The 19,968-nt window shown below is 43.1% G+C and overlaps 1 protein-coding gene across 9 annotated transcripts in view; it reads right to left on the bottom strand.

Moving 5' to 3' along the window:
- The window catches only part of LOC110528000 (ephrin type-B receptor 2), a 160,718-nt gene that overhangs the window by 61,586 nt on the left and 79,164 nt on the right, over window positions 1–19,968 (bottom strand). For all 9 annotated transcript variants that reach the window (XM_036983536.1, XM_036983541.1, XM_036983539.1 and 6 more), the window contains exon 3: window positions 18,323–19,007. In XM_036983536.1, the coding sequence (XP_036839431.1) occupies window positions 18,323–19,007 (685 nt within the window). The remainder of the gene's footprint in view (window positions 1–18,322; window positions 19,008–19,968) is intronic.

Genomic DNA, 19,968 nt, shown 5'->3' with positions numbered 1-19,968 from the left:
AGGTCTGTCTCACTGTCTATGCTATCGGATAGAGAGAAATCAATGCAAATGTTCACTCCATGTTAGTGAGCAAATGTACATCGTCAAATCAAAAACCCAACCTTCATTTACCCGTTGTGACGCACGGATGTTCCAAATTTAGACGAGACTGACTTCACACCCGAAATGATCCTATTTAGACTTTGTAGTCAATTTGGACACTAGAATAACTGTTTCTCTCATATCAACGCCACATAGGCTGTTTTCAAAGGGATTTGATGCTTTTTAAAAGGCAGTCGCTCTTTAACACAGAGAGACTAATCTAATTATTGTCACTAGGAGAATTTGAGTGTTCTGCATTCAAGTAATACCCCACCCCCTGCTCTCACTGTCATTTTGTTGCTCGAGAATAAAATATTGAAGTAAATATTGAGAAACGCAGAACACTGTTGCAATGTCAACACACTGCTAATTGCATTATGTTACGTCATAGTTCATATAGTTCATATGTTACTTTCATAACATATGAACTATACTTGGAAATTAGTTGGGGTCCCTTCCAGGATTGAAATGCTTTTCTGCTGAAAGGCCCAGTTCTAGAGGGCAGGACTAGGGGCCTCCTGAGAGGTCAAATACCTGCTTATCAGCACATATACTGTACAGGTTCTGCCTAGACACGTTCAATTAGCCAGCACTTAGGCTGTCTATGAGAGGGCCACGTTCTCAGCATGGGGCACATATCAACAGAACCAGGGCGATGACAGAGGCCTGGCCCACAAAGACCTGATTGAGACCTGAGTGTGGCCAGACAGGAAATAAGTACTTATTAATAGCGGACTTGAAGAAGAGAGATGGATTTCTGCCCATTCATATCAATATCCTTAGCTGATAGCTGTTAACAAGATAAATGCAGTAACTTCAGGATTAAGTCAATATTCAAGATTCAGATGAGGAAGAGATTACAGTTAGATGATGAAACGCATGTAAGAGATGCATATACTACAGATATTACTTCTGCCTGTGAGAAGAACTAGTCCTCATACATTGCACCACACACACACACACACACACACACACACACACACACACACACACACACACACACACACACACACACACACACACACACACACACACACACGCACACACAAAACTACAGAGCAAAAGCCCAAACTCTCTTCGCTTCACTGTCAGCAAAGTCAAGTGCTTCCCAGACAGCTTCCAGCAGTCCTTTCACAGGGGAGCTGCATTTCAGATGGGCAGAGAAGGCTGACGTGTCTGGGCTTGTATGTCTCTATTGCTTTAATATTGCACTCATCTTGTTGTCTGTATTCATAGATCTCAGGTGCTTAGGACGGCATATTAACATTTGTGTTGAAGCTTGTCCCTACTTCTATGATCTCTAACATAGCCAGCAATGCAGTCCCATGGGAAGCATGCATGCTGGCGTTATGTATACACAGATGGAATTCAAGCCGGCATTTGCCAACCTTTCATTGGCCTTTTCCCTATTGCCACACTTTAATACCACTGAAGTAAAACACTGTAAATGATCCATTCTCAGTAAGGCTGCTTGCAGACCCTGTTGGTTTCTGGTAATCTCAAAGCTTTGCACTGTGTCGAGATAAAACATGGCCTGGCTGCTTGACAGTGTACACCAGCCTTCAGTCAGTGCTGGGATCAAATCTTCATAAAAGCCCTGCTTTAAAATGAACTCACACAGAGGCACTGCACAAGAGGAGACATACAATCACAGTGTTGTCAAGAGACCATGATGTATTCATTAGAGGAATGAATTGTACATAAACAGCCATTGCTACACACACAAGTTAAGTCCACTTCTGTCATGGACACTGCTCTGTCTCTTTTTTTATATACAACCCTTATTTTACCTGATAAGCTGACTGAAAACACATTCTCATTTACAGCAACAACCTGAGGAATAGTTACAGGGGAGAGGGTAGATGAATGAGCCAATTAGAAGCTGGGGATGATTAGGTGGCCATGATGGTAAGAGGCCCAGATTGGGAATTTAGCCAGGACACCGGGGTTAACACCCCCACTCTTACGATAAGTGCCATGGGATCTTTAGTGAACACAGAGTCAGGACACCCATTTAACGTCCCATCCGAAAGACAACACCTCCTCCCCTAGTCGGGGAACTGAGTTTTCCCAACGGCTCCTTTACTGGACCTATGCAATCTAATGGTAAAATAGGTCATTGTGTGAATAACATGCGGTTAACACACTGTGTCCCCAAATCAATATGTGACATGCTATATTTGGTAACAAGGTCACGAGGAGGAGTTGTTGAGGCTGTATGGGGAGCGAGTGACATCATTCCAGTCTCGAGTCTAGGCCGCTTATTTTAGATGGAGATGACTTCCAAATGTCTTCTCGGGTGAGAGCTTCTGTCCATGGAGAGGGAGATATCCCCTGCTGTATTTGAGAATGTCACATTTTATTCAGTGTCAATGTCACACGAGCGCCCCTCCAGGCAACACACACGACATGATATTCATTGTAATCAAATATTCATAGAATGTAGGCCATTTATATTTCAACTAACTGAATGATATGTTTAAGCTCAAGTAGAGAGATTGGGCAAGGAAGAAATATGTAGCAGTGTGTGACGAGTCCAGACTCTGTGTTCCCAGTCTGATTTTCCCTGCTGTGCTCTGGGATCAATAATGTTAAAATGTCTAGTCTTGAGTTCGGCAAACACATCAATCAAGACCCTTCATTAGCTCTGGACAACAGTACGCGTGTGTGTGTCTGTGTGTGTGCATATGTTTGTGACCATGTGTGTTTGTGAGTGACTGTGTGTTCATGTGTGAGTGACTGTGTTTGTGACCATGTGTGTTTGTGAGTGACTGTGTGTTCATGTGTGAGTGACTGTGTTTGTGACCATGTGTATTTGTGAGTGTGTGTTTGTGAGTGTGTGTGTGTGCCCCATTAGCTGTGGATAGCATCACAAGGTGAAGACTGGAGCCTTTACATCCCACAGTCCAGTTTCTAAGTGTGTGCCACTTGATTTTTCATTATTGCACTGTCTGCAGAGACATCCTACATTCTCAAAGAACACATACTAATATGTCGCACCATGATACTGTACATGAAACCGTTTGGGATAACCAGTCCTATCAAGTATTATCCATTTGACAAATAGGATAATACAACACCCTTGATTATCAACTGAGCTTATCCCTGTTTCGTTATCATACTGTTGATAACCTTAAACTGTGGAATACTGAACTCACTGGATCATAGCTCACTGTAAGAGGAGAGGAATCCAGTCCACTGCCAAGTGCATAGCATCGTGTAGTGTGGTTTAAAGATACATCTATCATGGGCGCTTCCTCAGCAGACTCCCCCTCAGAGCTGACTAAGCTAAGCCTAGCCTGTCGGTTTCACCAAAAGCCTTAGCATCGCAGTCATTTTCATACAGAGTGGAAGAAGATAATCAAAACAACCTCATTAATAACAGGACTAATGTCTTCCAGACGCTAGCTGTTGTGAGCCGGGTTATTTCACGAAGAGAGGATGCCCATCTCCTGACAAGAAGCAGGGCAGTCGTGGTGCGTCGAGACGGTGCCACACAGTGTCTGCTGGCACCAGGAAGAAACAAAACAACCCCTCAATTGCCAGTTAACACGCAAAGAACCTCCCCCATGCATGCTGCCCAAATAACTCAACAAGGACTGCAGCCTTGTAGTTGACCACAATGCATAACACCGCACCAATCTCAGCAGGAAGGCAACAGCTCCCAGGCACCGATACAGTGACTGGCCAATCCTGGCTTGATGGTAAACAGTGGTGGTTGGTTCATGTCCTAATGTCGTGGCAGTGTAGGAGCGGGGGAGAGCAGAGCAATGATTGTGATAGTGTTTACCCAGCAGCCTCTCTGGCTCACCTCTGAGCCTCTGTCTCTCCACAGCCTGGAGGCACAACCCTGTGGCCTTCACACTTTAAACGCCACAATGTTACACCATACACATTAACACGCAGCACGACACAACGGCTGGGCTGGCTGAGTGGGTCACACAGCACAGCATCGATTCCTTAGACTCACTCTTCTAAGGCACTGTGTTTTTCTAGGATGCATTCCAAACTATCACCATTCTGCATCTGGGCTTTTATCAGAGCTGTATTGGTGCTTGGAATGCTTCCTTTCATAAAAGATAAGTATTGGTTTATATGGAGTATCGATTGGTATGCAGTAAAGACGCAGTGGTGTAAAGTAATTAAGTAAAAATATTTTCAAGTACTACTGAAGTCTTTTTTGGTATCTGTACTTTACCATTTTATTTTTGACAATTTTTACTTTTCCTTCACTACATTCCTAAAGAAAATAATGTACTTTTTACTTCATACATTTTCCCTGACACCTAAAAGTACTCGTTACATTTTGAATGCTTGCAGGACAGGAAAATTGTCTAATTCACACACTTATCAAGAGAACATCCCTCCTCATCTACTGCCTCTGATGTGGCAGACTCACTAAGTACAAATGCGTTGTTTGTAAATGATGTCTGAGTGTTTTTTTTTTTTTAATTTTTTTTACCTTTATTTAACCAGGCAAGTTAGTTAAGAACAAATTCTTATTTTCAATGACGGCCTAGGAACAGTGGGTTAACTGCCTGTTCAGGGGCAGAACGACAGATTTGTACCTTGTCAGCTCGGGGGTTTGAACTTGCAACCTTCCAGTTACTAGTCCAACGCTCTAACCACTAGGCTACCCTGCCGCAGCGTGCCACTGGCTATCTGTAAATTTAAAAAACAAAAAAGAAAGCGGTGCCATCTGGTTTGCTTAATATAAGGAATTTGAAATTATTTATATTTTTACTTTTGATACTTAACCCTCCTGTTGTGTTCGTTTCATGTTAATTAATTCTGTGTTCCCGGTCTAAAATGACCACCCTATTATAGCTGATTATAAATCAGATCTTTTTATCAACTTAAGTTCTTGTGAACATTACAAGTTTTGAACTTCTATTTGCTATTTATGGCCTGTAGGCCTCATTGACCTGAGCTCATACAACTAATTTTGAGTAAAAAAAAATAATAATGTATGGATTATTTTGACTATAACAAATACTCAGATGAAACATATTATGTTCTTTATCACAGATTTGTGTCAAAGTTTAACAAGGACATTGGTTTTGAAACCATTTCAAATGTTTAAATAGTGGCACAAAATAACATCTGTTGTGTTCCCGGTCAAAACTGACCGGTATGATTTTATTAGTAAAGAAAGGACATAGGCCCAAAACTACACATGAAAACTTTACCATATTACAAAGTTAATGTCTGAACACAAAAAAGAACAAAAGTAACAATAACCGTATTACTAACAATAACAAAAACATTCAAATCTTCACAATCTGTCAATCAATGGTGGTTACATTTTGTGTGTTCTCATGCACATGTTGGACAATCCCTGGTGGTTGTTGCGTGTGCCTTACAAATATATGCACTGCATTTATGGCACATAATGCTTGTTTTGACATCTCTTGGTGCACACAGATTGCACCTCTTCCTTTTGTCTCTTCTGTCTCTGGTGTCCGTAGGTCTTTCTTCTGGCCCTTGTATATCTCACCAATCCAGCAGAGGATGGTGTCGGAGGAAGGTGTTGGCGCCTTTGAATGAGGGGTGCCACCATGGCTTTCCCCAACTCTTCTCGGAATGGTCTCCTTTTGAAGAATTTCCTCTACTTCCAGCCTGGATTCACCTCCATCCACAACACAAAGGCGTTGTAGGCCGACACATCTAGGATGTTGAAGAACACTATGGGCCAATGTGCCGTCATCCTCTTACAAGAGTATATGCCAGTAACCTGCAAAAGTGCAACAATCAGTAAATAAAATAATGACAAGTAATACAAGTAACAATTAATGTCTTGCATAGTGAAAAATTGCATCAAAGTGTTGTTTTAATTTATCACATCTAAAACATATTTACATATTCAAATGAATAGAATTGACACCATATTGTTCACAAATTCAATGAGCATTTCACCAAACAACAACATGTCTTATTTTTATGGTGCAGATAAAACAATCTGGTAATATAAATAAAAAGTACATGAGACTTGAAAGATAAAGAGTAACAAACCTTGTCAAGGTTGTCAGCTCCTCTTTGTTCCTGTTGTAATCCAGGACAGCGTTGGGCTTCTTGTCCTCCCTGGTACTCACAGCGCCATCCCTGTGCAGAGTTGTCATCAGGAGCACATTCTTCTTTATCTTCGGCAGTAGGACACAAGAGTGTGTGTATCGGGGAATGCAAATTTAGAGGAAAAACGATCCTTGTCCTTGGTAGTGAGTAGGCAGGAGGCAACTCAGGCATGTTCCTTCTGACCATCCCCACCATGGTAATTTTTTTGGAGCAGCTCCTAACCAAGAGCATATGAGGTGCATAAATTGTCACATGTTATGTTGTGCCCATTGAGACCTGCAGTCATTTCCAGGACCACCCACTTCCCCTGGTTCCTTTACGGGAACACCGTCAGCAGGTTTCCTGGTGTAAACCTGCATGTTCCAGGCATAACTTGTCCTGTCATCAAATGCTGCCCATATCTTTATTCCATATTTAGACGGTCTGCTTGGCATGTACTGTTTGAATGGGCAGCGACCAGACGCTCATCCACTGTGATGTCTGGACTTGGGTTATAGATGAGTGGCAGGCGCTCCACCCACTTGTGCCAAACCTCTCTGATCGCTGCCAGCTTGTCTTGTTGACAGCGGCCTGGTCTTGTATCACAGTTGTCGAAGTGAATCACCCGTGACAACATGTGAAATGTCTGGAGTAACATAGTGGCATGAAAAATTGCCCGATCAGACTCTGGATCCCATAAACTGGTGGTACATTTGTTTCTGGATATGGACACACCAGACAAAATCAAGAGACCCACGTCTGTCTGGTCTACCTCCTTCCAGTTGTCTTTGTAAACGCGTCTCCCCTCCAAGTTGGTCATGTTTATCACTATAGTTTCGATTGACTGTCAGGAACAGTTCGAGGCAGGATTTTATGTCATCAACCCGGGATATGGCGTATCTCGTTGGCCCTGGGCTCATCCTGATAACATTTCCAGCCGACAGCTGACCTCTCCTCTCAGGTAGGGATGAAGACCAGGACAAATTCCCATTCTTTGACTGGAATGTAACAACAACCTCAGCAGGGCCCTCTTCCTCATCACTGGATTGTTCCACATCGGTTGTCTCTTGGTCTGGATCATATTCTGTGTTGTCTTCAACTTCTAACACTTCCTCCTCTAATGCATCTTCACTGTCAGTTTCCTGGCCTCTCTCCTCCTCACCAGTGTCATGATCAAAGAAATGATCAAGAGCCTCACATACAGTATATCGTTTGGTCATTGCGCTGCCATAGAATGAATTGTGAGCAAGGCCTCAAAATGAAAGTGACGTGTGTGTGTGTGTGTGTGTGTGTGGGGGGGGGGGGGTTCGGGGAGAGGAAGTGTGTCCATCTGATGAATGGGCATGTGCCTGAACTCAATTTTAGACACTAATTGTAGTCTCACCCATTCATTTCTATTGACCGGTCATTTTTGACCGGGAACACCACGGGTGTACAAAAGTTGTGTACAAAAGTTAAATAAAACACTAAAAATTTTATGAGAATCATCCAAATGTATTTTGTGTGTCCACATGCTCTGTGTGGACAAAGTCATGGAACCTTATGACAATTAAATGAACTACATTTTGCAGAGAGAAAACTTGTAAATCGGTCCAATTCAACCGGAACACAACAGGAGGGATAAGTACATTTTATCAATTACATTAACTTTTGATACTTAAGTATATTTAAAACCAAATACTTTTAGACTTTTACTCAAGTAGTTTACTGGGTGGCTTTCATTTTTACTTGAGTCATTTCTATAGTGTATCTTTACTTTTACTCAAGTATGACAATTGGGTACTTTATCCACCACTGTAAAGCGGTAAGCTACCACAAAGAGGTATTGTCCCATTTCTTTGTTGAGATTATCAGTGCATTGAAGGTGCATGGAAAACATCAGCTATGGACAATGTGTAAACACACAAAGGTATTCTGAATGTCCTGGAATATGGAGAGTGTGTGTTAGCTGTAAGAGGAGAATAAAGTCCAATGGACACCCAATATTTACAGCATTGACATACATAATTCACTACGAAGGATTTCCCCTCTCTTATTAAATTCATTATAGATGTTGTAGGCTACTGTGAATCTCAGAGGTTTATCTAATAAACAAAGGCAAAAAAAAAATTGACTATTATTTTATGGGCATGAAGAAACACATACTCTCCCAGCATTGCATTTTAAACTCACCCTGAGTGACATGGAAAACAGCTTTATTTATTTCACACAAGGCAAAATATCACACTTTTCATGTCATTAGCAATTTATATACCTCCTGTTATGTAGGTTGTATAAACAGAGAATCCCAACAGGTTTACAAACTAGACCCGTGAAAAATGATACACTGAACAAAAATATAAACGCAACATGTAAAGTGTTGGTCTCATGTTTCATGAGCTGAAATAAAAGACAGCAGAAATTCTCCACATGCACAAACTTAATTCTCTCCATATTTGTGCACAAATTTGTTTAGATCCCCGTTAGTGAGCATTTCTCCTTTGCCAAGATAATCCATCCACGTGACAGGTGTGGCATATCAAGAAGTTGATTACACAGATGCACCTTGTGCTAGGGACAATAAAAGGCCACTCTAAAATGTGCATTTTTGTCACACAACACAATGCCACAGATGTCTCAAGTTTTGAAGGAACGTGCAATTGGCATGCTGACTGCAGAAATGTCCACCAGAGCTGTTACTAGACAATTAAATTTTCATTTCTCTACCATAGTTTTAGAGAATTTGGATGTATGTCCAAGCAGCCTAACAACCGCAGACCACGTGTATGGCGTCATGTGGGCGAGCGGTTTGCTGATGTCAATGTTGTGAAAAGAGTGTCCCATGGTGACGGTGGGGTTATGGTGTGGGCAGGCATTTTATCGATGGCAAATTTGAAAGCACAGGGATACTGTGACGAGATCTTGAGGCCCAATGTCGTGCCATTCATCCGCTGCCATCACCTCATGTTTCAGCATGATAATGCACAGCCCCATGTCACAAGGATCAGTACACAATTCCTGAAAGCTGAAAATATCCCATGGTCTACATACTCACCAGAAATGTCACCATGTTTGGAATGCTCTGGATTGACGTGTACGACAGCATGTTTAATTTCCCACCAATACACAGCAATTTCGCACAGCCATTAAAGAGGAGTGGGACAACATTCCACAGGCCACAATCATCAGCCTGGTCAACTCTATGCGAAGGAGATGTGTTGCGCTGGATTAGGCAAATGTTGGTCACACCAGAAACTGACTGCTTTTCTGATCCACGATCATACCTTTTTTTTAAGGTACCAACAGATACATATCTGTATTCCCAGTCATGTGAAATCCAAATATTAGGGTCTAATGAATTGATTTCAATTGAGTGATTCAAACCATGGGCGTTCAATGTACTGGCTAAACTATCCTCACTGACTAGATAAGGATTACTGAATTGTGTCATTTCTTTCATCTTTCAAATAAGAGGTGAAAAAATGTCTCTATCCGCGATTGACTGTTCGATCTTGAAGGCATTCCTAGTCGATCACCTAAAATGTTGGTAGAAAAGCCAACGATAGACATAAAGGCTTGTGGTCCTGTTTTGTAAAACCTTTTTTGATGCTGGCAGTAGGTGCAGTTGATTCAAAAGCCCTGAGCACCGGGTAGGCAAAGTGTTCCCATTTGTAACCATTTAATTTGCCTGAAAAGACAAACGCTCCTGCGCCCTGGCAGATCTGTGGTTAAATCGAGTGCTCCTAATGCGCTGGTCAATCGAATAGCACAAATTACATTGCCTAGCTACAGCTTCCACAACCCTGGCCACAGCGAAGGTTGATACTAGCCTAGGAGAGATTTCATAACTTTTAAAACTATGGACAGAGAGAGACTGTTAAAGAATACAGCCAAGACCTGCTGTTTATATGAGTGAGTTCATGTCAAAGTTTTATTCAGCAGAACTGTCAAAACTTTTTTTATTCAACACTATTACAAGACATAAAACGCTCTTCTGTCTACTTCCACTCGCGCTGCAATGAATGAGTGGCTGTGTATTGTGTATTGAGTGAATTGTGTATTGAGTGAATTGTGTATTGATTACCATGTGTTTTTATTATTATTAGCAGCTCGTCGTGTCTATTTTAATACAGAGGAATATTTCACTTTCTCTGGTCATAGGAACAACATGAATTTGTGCCAAAGGCAGATGCAGTGAGACTCAAGTTTTGCCATCAGGTCGAAGACTATGTCCCCTCTCTGCCTCACCGGAAGAAAGGAAGGAGAGAGCAGGGACCATGAGAGGCAGACCCTTTGCTGTTCTCTCCCTCCCTCCCTCCCCCCCTCCGCTGAGACTAATGTCGTGTTCAAAACAACAGCGAACTCTGAAAAAAACGTCTTGGAAACATCGTTTTGAACAGTCATCCAACTCGGAAACTCTGGCATCTTTCTAGAGCTCCGAGTTTTCCGATCTGAAGTTCACTGGCGTCATGATTTGACATAGCTTTTTCCGAGACCTAGTTGTCTTGAAAGCACCATGACCATCAGATGCAGGTACCATCAGTCCAGTAAAATAAAAATAAAAGCAAACAATTTACAAATTATTTCAATTTATGCTCAGCTGTCCCTCGCAAGTGCATCGCCAACTGATCCATTTTGTTATCAAAGCTTGAGTTTTGAAATAAAATATGGTTTGAGAAGATCAATGTTGGCAGGCAAGACATATAGCTATGACAATGTATTACAACTGTATTAGGTTAATGTAAAACATTATGTTTAAAAACGATTCAGGCGGGGGAGATCTCAGCTTGCTTTTTGACTGCGAAAGTGACCACTGCTTTAGATGAACCCATTTCTTCACCAGAGTCGTAGGACAAAACATGTGTAGTAGCGTTCTACCTTCCAGCCAGCAGCTACAGGTATGCACAGAGGAGTGGAACAGCTCATTACATTGGGTCATTTATTTGCTTAGTCAATGCCCGAAAGAAAAATGTGTCGTACATGTTGAATATTCTGTAACTAAAGCATTTACACAGCTGGGTTGTCCTCTAGAGCTAGTGAACTAGGACTCCCCGCAGCGGGCGGCTGAGAGCTAAACCAGGCAACTTTCCCAAATGTAACACAGTAGACAACCAAAGTTCAGACGAACACCCATTGCTCTAAACACAAAGATAGAGTAAACCCTAGACTCGCTGTGCCATGCAGAAAACACGACCAGCTCTGCCTGTAAAATTCAGCAGGCCTATGTGCTTGAGAGTGTAAAAGTGAAGGCATCTCTACCTGCCATGGCTAAATGAGGCAAGCTGAAGCTGGGGGGGAAAGAGACGTTAATAAACCCTGTTGATCAGAGAGTAATCTGACAAAGCAAACAGAGAGTAATCCTCCTGAGGTGTGTTTCTGGGAGATAGGAGAGAGCAGAGAGAGCTTAACTTTGCACTGGAGGCTGAGTGTGTAGATGAGTGTGATCCATTTCAAACTCAAACAATGCCAGAAAGTCTCATGGGAGTGATGACAAAAACATTGATATCAGCACTTCCAATATCATGCTAGCATCAACTCCAACTTTTGAGTTTACACTAGCGTACGAAATTCTAAACATCGTGGAATCTCCGAGAAACATATATCCCTATATAAACGGTTTGATTTTTCAGATTAATCAATCTGTTGTTAGATAAAAGATGTGGAGGCCATAAACACCACAGAGAGATTCAGTGGGGTTACGGAGAGATAATGCCCTTGACACAAAGAGTACTACTTGCTGTCTGTTGTTTTCCTGCTAGGCTGTAGCAGTGAAATAAAATGTTAATGGAACATTCTCTTTCTGATTTTCCTTTGGGTATAGCTACGCTTTCTACATTCCATCTCTGTTCTCTGACAACATATTACCAAATATACTGTAGGTTCAGGCGGTCAGCATTGTTTGGTTGTATACCGCAAACAGAATACACCTCTCAGCCCTCAGTGTCAATAGTGCACTTAACTCTATAGTGGAGAGGAGCAGTGTATGCTCTCTGTCTGTATGCCTTCCTCTTAGCCTGCTGTTCAAGAGGAAAGTGCTCTGTTGCTCTGGTTATTAGTGCAGTATGTCATAGAGCAGTGAGGCGTCTAGCACTGATAACCAAGCTAGGAGGAGTGAGTCATCCGTAGCTCTATGTATCCTCTCTCCCCTCACTCACTCACTGTTTAATCTTTAAACACCTCTTGAACTTTAAAAGAGGGGAGGTATTTGTTGGAGGGCTGGCATTCTAATTTTAGACTCCATTATAGTTTGAAAAGTGTCTCCTCCACCAAGGAAGAAATCCCTGTTCTCTGCTTTACATTCCTGTACTTTACTGTATAGTACACATAGTGACATTGTGCCATGGCCAACTTATCTCTATCTTCCAAACGCTATCTCTAAATCAGTACTGTAATCTGTCCAAGAATCATATACCTTCATCTTTACCACTCTTTGTAAGGCAGCACTTTAAGCCTCCCATGTAAGGCTCCATGCATGCCTCTACATTAAACGCCTTACTGTTTAGTGTAACATCATCCCATGAATGACGTTCCATGAGATTGGATGACAGCGTGGGGTGAAACACGATCTGGGGTTTACCTTTCAGTAAGCAACTGGGGGTCAATTGTGTGAGAACAACTGGGCTTGTCTCTGGGATACTATGTCCACATAACACACATGGTACATTCATTCACCCTACGCCAGGAATGGAGAGCAGCTCTCTCTGTGCACTTTGTTTTAGAACAGACCGACTGTATACAAAGCATACTGCATGAGTTACTGTATTCTGTATGTCTACAGTCTGTTGACCAATGTGCTTATATGTCAATGACAAACAAGGTCGCTTCAACTGTAGCTCTTATTTTCATGTTTTGTCAGACACTCACAATCCATCCCACTCCCTGGCCATTCGTTTGATGATGGATTGCAGTGAAGCCTTTAACAGGACATGAATGGAGACATCTAAAGGAGCTTGTTTGGAGAAGGCTCTGGTCCTTTCCTTAATGAGAAAAAGAGGGAGGCATCTCATTCTGCTTGCGTGGCTCTCACCCATCCACTAACGGAATGTCCTGCCCAGAGGGAAGGCTATCTGAACCAGGGGTTACAGGGGTCATTGTCCTATACCTGTTTCACACAAGACCAACAGACCACTGTCTGGAAAAACAGGCCGTCTTGATAGTCCGAGGCTGCACGGCGGACACACAGCATTCCAAAGAGATGGCGTGGGATAAGGAGACAGACAGGGGACTGAACCCAGCACACAAGGAGCCATATGGGGTAGGACCCAACACAAGCATGGCCATATGGAACAAGTGTACGCAGTAAACAGGCCGTGATCTCTGAGCTGGAGGTGATTCGCAGACATCTCACCTGGCGGTATCACATTCCAATATGATGGATTTGTTTGGATAAAAGGGATGATACGTTCTGTGTTTGTGTGAGTGTGTGCGTGTGAGGTGGGGTGGGGGGTTGGAGTACATGGTTACTGCTCTGTGAAGTCTGCTGTTTAGATGTGTGCTGAGCTCAGAGACAGAGACAGAGAAAACACCTGGTCAGGCTGAAATCCCATCACCGTTGAGAACAAGGAATAAAGGAATGGGACTGCTCCCCAGAGTCTCTGTGGTTGGCTAAGACGTCCCACAGCTCCAATGTTCCCCTTCTGCTGCAACACTATTTGTAAAGGTTCACAGACCACACCATTAACCTACAGTATAACACCCCCTCAAATCATGAAATAGACTTTCAATTGAAGCATCTATTTAAAAAGTCAACTAGTATTTTGTATATTTGTCGGTCATATATTGGGATGATTTACATACTGTGTGGCTGTAAATGTGGACATCCTTATGTGCATATTAAAAGGATTTAATCTGTAACCGTATAATCACATGTATAGGATTAGCTTCAATGTGAGTTTCTTGTGTCTACAGTATGTAGTGATTCTAAAGCTTTTCTCTTGTCTCTCAGAATTCTCCTTCATGTGCCTTTGTTTGCACATGCAATGCAGCAAAAGCCTTGGGGTGGTGTGTTTGTTTTACTTTTGCCTGGCTGTAGAGTGCAGGGGTTGGAGGTCTAAGTGTATGCATGGCTGTGTATGCCCCATGTTTGCTGTTAGTCAATTAGAGCTATAATTAAAGGCAAGGGCATCCTGGGAAATAAAGGCAGCTGCAGCAGAAATGTCAGTGTTTCCCCTAGGATTATTTTCAGCAGTGGTGGCAAGGGTAGCGGGGTGGGGTGCGGCTCCCCTCCTCATCTCCTTTTCCTTTTCCATGCAATCATGCCATGGCCAGCCCATCCCAGGGCACACCTTCTCACTTAATCCTCTCTAACTCCCTGTATCTACCATTACATTTGAATGAAGGATTACTAAAGCGCCATTCGTTAATCTTCTTGCTTTAGATGTGCAACAGCAGAGCTAGCATCAGGCAGCTCAGCCCACACTACTGATAGAGACCTCACCACATCTCACCACATCCAAGAGGAGAGAAACACATTGATGTTTCTCCACAACCTGACCTAGAATACGCTTCATCTGACCTGAGCCTGTTGTTATATTTTCATATGTAGGGGATAGCAGAAAGAGAGAGCAACCAAGCCAGTAATAAACTGGTATGAGGACCATACATAATGTTTGCTATGAGGGTCCATTAATTAATATTAATATTGATTCTTGATTCTTTCTAATTTTGCATTAATGAATGCTTTCGAATCTGTGAGCTGCGCAAATGTAGCATTCCATCCCGTTCCCCCATGGTCTCTCTCAGGTAACAGTCTGTGAGCTGTCAGGCTGTCTCATGTTTCACACTGGGCTTTTCTTTGCATGTCAGTAGGAAAGACCATGCAGTCTCCTGTTCCTCACATTCTACACCCTCAACTGTCATGGATGTCAAGCAGAGGTATTTGATGTGGTGTGCTGAATGCTTCCTTTTATATCTGTGCAGCGGGACATTGCCTGTGTAAACTACGCTGGTGACTTTACAGCATTCCCCTTCCTCAAACGGACTAGTTAAAGAACTACTGTACGGTTACTTAGTGCTGTTCGAAACTTTTACTGTAAATGTGACTTTTGCGTCTCTGTCTGAACATTCATTGCTCCATAATATGAGACACACTCCCACAGTCAAGACCCTTAAAGCCACAATGGCATGGGGTTAGATGATCAGATTACAAGAAAAAACACACATGGGCATTGTTAGGGAGTTTGCATTTCCACCCCTGAACATGGCTCTCATTGTACTCTTCTAGAGAGAGAGTGCTTTTATTTCAACTGGTACGGCAAGGATGAACAGGACCCCATGTGTGTGTCTCTGTGGTCCACCATATCCTCAGGCTCGAAGGGTAATCAGATCTCTACTTTCAGGGCCCTTTCTGTTCAGAGACCCTGATTTGCCCCTGGCACTATGAGAAGTAACTTCATCTGGTTAGTAACACGATCACAGAGAAAAGCCCTGCAATTTAAATTGAAACAGCGCTGTCTATTGTCAATATTTTGACAGATTTCATGTCAAAGTGTAATTATTTGCGAAGGGCCGTGCCAAGGATTTAATTGATACATGTGTAATTACGTCTTGTTGCCAATGTGTTGGAAAAAGCATCACTTGCCTCATTAATAATATTGGCGCAAGACTGCTCTTTCATCTTCATTGTTATATTATTTTCTGTCTGTGGTTCCATAATCCTCTCTGAAAGAGGATACTGAAGACTCCCTGAGAGGGCATCTTTCACAAATCAATTCATTACCCAAACATGAGCGGGCAAAGGCGCATCTTTCATAAATCAATTCATTACCCAACCACTGGCAGTTAAAAGGCACTTACCACAGTCTCACACGGCGATATCAACTTTCAATGTGGAGAAAGATAAATCCACAAATACCAAACGATGACAGGCCTCGATCAAAAATCAAATAAAAAAGGCTTCCCATACAATAGGCCAACCGCAAGCAATAATACATTTCATCTTTAATGATTTAATTTTCTTATTTTGTATCACACACATTTCACCTTTTTTGCACTGAGTCTTATAACTATTGTGTGCCTATAAAATCCATCTCTATGCCAGTGTTTTGCTGCATGCCACAGCTCCACTCTAAGATAATGCATCCTGCTCATAAAGTTTTAATAGTCCACTGAGTGTGTCTATGTTATCGCTGAAGACCTAGCCACACTGAGAAAAACTGAAAAAAACATCTGCTTGTACACACTGGGTAGCGGTGTGTATGTTTGAGCCTTGGCCTTGCGACACGAAACCACTCTCAGTACAGCAGAAGTTCTGATGATTTAAAAAAAAATGTAACCTTTATTTAACTAGGCAAGTCCGTTAACAACAAATTCTTATTTACAATGACAGCCTACTCTGGCCAAATCTGACGACGTTGGGCCAATTGTGCGCTGCCCTATGGGACTCTCAATCACAAACAGATGTAATTTTCTTCAGAGCAGAGGACCTTGGATGGCTAGCCTCTATAATTTGGAGAAATAAACAGGAGGGTGATAAGGAACTGGAAGGTAAAACGCTACACCCCAACATGTGCCGAAGATGAAACACTGACACTGCCCAGCCCTCTAGAAGTGATTGATTGAAAAACGTTCATTTCAATTGAATGGCCATCAATTGAATTGTATAATCCAGTTTCACACAAAATCACTGTGATTGAGGATGCCCATGGGACGTTTCAATCCGACAGTGCAGTGAATTACATGTAGGTCAAAAAACAACCAGATTTGTTTAATTATGCAGGGGTTTCAAATTATAGCAGATATCCTCCATGCTCCTCTTATTGGTGTATATCCCTTAAGGAGGGCCTGTGCTTGTCCTCATTAGCAGTCATTGAGCGGAGGTACTGTTTTGAGGAGCAAGGCGAAGAGCAACAGCGCCCATCACTGTCCCTCCTCTCTGCAGAACCAGAGGCAGAGCTGCTGGGGGCTGTGGGGTAATTACAGGCAGGCTTATGACAGAGGCAGCAGTACACAGGCAGCTGGAACACAGGTAGGCGGTTTATTGTGCCTGCCGGCTGGCTGCCTGGCTATGTCAGCGTGGGCCTTGTCTGCAGACTGCAAGCTGCAGGCTGCAACTCCCCTGTTTTGCTGTCAGCCATCAGGCTCTCTGACCACGTCCAGCCAATATCACCTGCCGCACAACAAAAGGGAGTAGCAGCACAGGTGAGGCTGAGCACACTGATGTTCTGAAATGGTAAATCGATCTGGACCACGAGGGATTCCAGTCGAAGATAAGAATGATGGGTGGTAGGCGTTTGGTGCAAATCTTCTCTGTACATTTTGGTGTACCCAGTAGGTGTGTGTGGTAGCTAACTGACTCAACACTGCAATGCACCTACAACAATAGATCTGATGCTCCTACTCAGCTTTGATCTTATTTTGGCTGTTTGTGTTTTCATTAGAAAAGCATTTATGGGCTTAAAATCAAATCAACTTCAGCCTTCACTGTGAGAAACTGAAATATTAACCTCTTTACAGCCTTTTCCACCAGAGCTGGAATACGGAATGAGAAGAGCTTGACAAAATGATCAAATGTAACATATTCACACATCCTACACGCATTAGCATTACAGCTTCCCTTGAGGTAAAGTCATGCATTTAATAGAATTCTCCCAGTCAGGGAAATTGTTTCCTTTCTATGTGGATTTGAATGGAAGTGTAAGATTACATCCATCACACCGTGTAGAGTATTAAAAGTAATAAATAACTCCAGGCTATGACAGACCTATGTGACTGGAGTCCAAACACCTCTGACAGTCCTCTTCCTTTAGAGTGCTTTAGAAATGAACCAGGCATGTTCTATGTTCGCCCACTTCAACAAAATAAAGACATATTCTGCCATATATACTGTATAACCTGAAGCACATCTGTTACATATGTGAAGTAACATTCACCAGTTAATTATTGGAAAAGCTTAGGAGTGATCATTCATGTGAAAATGAGACCGTAGAGCCAACGTGTACTATCCACTGTGATGTGTGATCATCCCATCCTCCTGTTTACTTATTCAATACATGGGCGTATTTTACAAGCGTAGACTGTCTGTTCATAGGGCATAACCTGATCCCTAGAGCAGCGTGAAGTGCAGTATGCAGACAGGGACATTATTAAGTACTGTGTGTATGCTCTGCTCTCTGGATTACTCTGTTATGAATATACAGCTGACTGGCTCTGTAAGGTTACAGTGTCCTCTGGATAACAGAGTTGAAGAGAGAGGGATGAGAGTGGCCCTTACCTCTACACACAGTCCCGTTCTCCACAGCCTCGTGGCCAGCCTTGCACATGCAGCGCCCGATGGGCACCATCCACTCCCCATCCCCGTTGCAGTACAGTTTGATGGGCACATCCACCTCCTCCCCGTTGGAGATACACACACCCCGTGCTGCCACCAGAGAGGTGCTCTCTGCCCCAGACAGGGTCTCCTGAAACACAGCTCCATTCTGGATGACGCGGGGACACTTCCTGTAGAAGACACGCACGGCGATGAGGGACATGCAGCCGCCGTAGTCCTGGAAGGCCAGGTAGAATCCATGTTTGGACACGGGGCCGAAGCTCCGCACCTCTGTGTTGATCTTCATCACCCGTCCGCCAAGGTCGACCTGGGAGAAGCTCTCATCGGCCGCGATGGTGTCCACCTTGATCCAGGGGTTCTCCATCCATGGCGGGGACACCTTGTTGGCCGTGTCCGAGTCTGACTCATAGTAGTACAGGTTAAAAGTCTCTTTACAGGAGCCGGGCACATTGGGGATGGAGCTGCAGTCTCGCACGGAGAACTTCATCTCCACGTGGATCCGCTGTGCACCCCGGCGCCGGATGTACTTGGTGCGGACCCAGTTGTTCTGGTTGTTGTCGAACACGTTGCACACCTGGTAGGTGCGGATGGTGTTCATGTTCTCATCGTATCCACTTACCTCCTCCCACTGTGGAAGAAGGACACAGAGGTAAAGGGTTATTCTGTCCTTGTGTTGACCGTATATATTTTGGTTTAGTAACATGTTAATACCTCCAATTCTTTACCGATACAGTACCTCACATAACCCAAGGGCAATTGTGTACTCAGCATCATGGCTACACTACCACCTAACCATACTCCACAGATAAAGACAGGGCCATTCCCAGTGGCAGTGCTCCCAGTCAGGGCTGAAATTAAACAGCAGGAGTTTGGGAGGGTATAATATGGGCAGGGTATAATTTGCTCTCTGGCATTGTAATGCTCGCACAGAGTTAGGGGGGTTGGCATCTGTCTGTGCCCACTAGAGACCCCACTTGGCTCCCTGTGAACCTGGCCTGTTTTTTCCCCTCTGCTCTGCTCTGAGACAGGACCATGCATTATTTATCTAGTAAAGGAGAACAGGTGTTAAAGTCTACTCTTCATACAGCCAGCAATGCTTTGTAGTGTAGCCTCCTCTCTGGATCCTCTCTGTCCTCTGGCCAAATAGAAAAAAATAAACTATTTGCATAACATCGATGTCGGAAGCTCTTCAAGGGTAACAAATACTGGGAAAACAATCCCCTGGTCTAAAATAAATGAGGAAAAAACATTTTCTCCAGGGCATTGGTGATGCACCCAATTTTCCTGTTTTTGAGTTACAACATGTTATTGAATACTAGAATGGGCAAATCTCTGAATTAGTCCAGCACCAACACATCTGTTACTGTGAATGAAACAGGTCAGTCATTGTAATGAAACACATGCATGACATGAACATAACCCTAATCTGAGTCACACAATAAAACAGAACTGAGGTAATCACATTACACAGGTAATTATCTGCAAAGGGAGAGAAGATTTCAGTTTCTGTGTTTGGGATACTTTTCATTTCAGCACACACACACACAAACAACAACACACACACACACACACCTAGACAACATAAACTC

This window comes from Oncorhynchus mykiss, chromosome 7 (genome assembly GCF_013265735.2).
Source record: "Oncorhynchus mykiss isolate Arlee chromosome 7, USDA_OmykA_1.1, whole genome shotgun sequence".
NCBI lineage: Eukaryota > Metazoa > Chordata > Actinopteri > Salmoniformes > Salmonidae > Oncorhynchus > Oncorhynchus mykiss.
The sequence above is the reverse complement of the archived record's forward strand: the minus strand, read 5'-3'. Positions and strand labels throughout refer to the sequence as shown.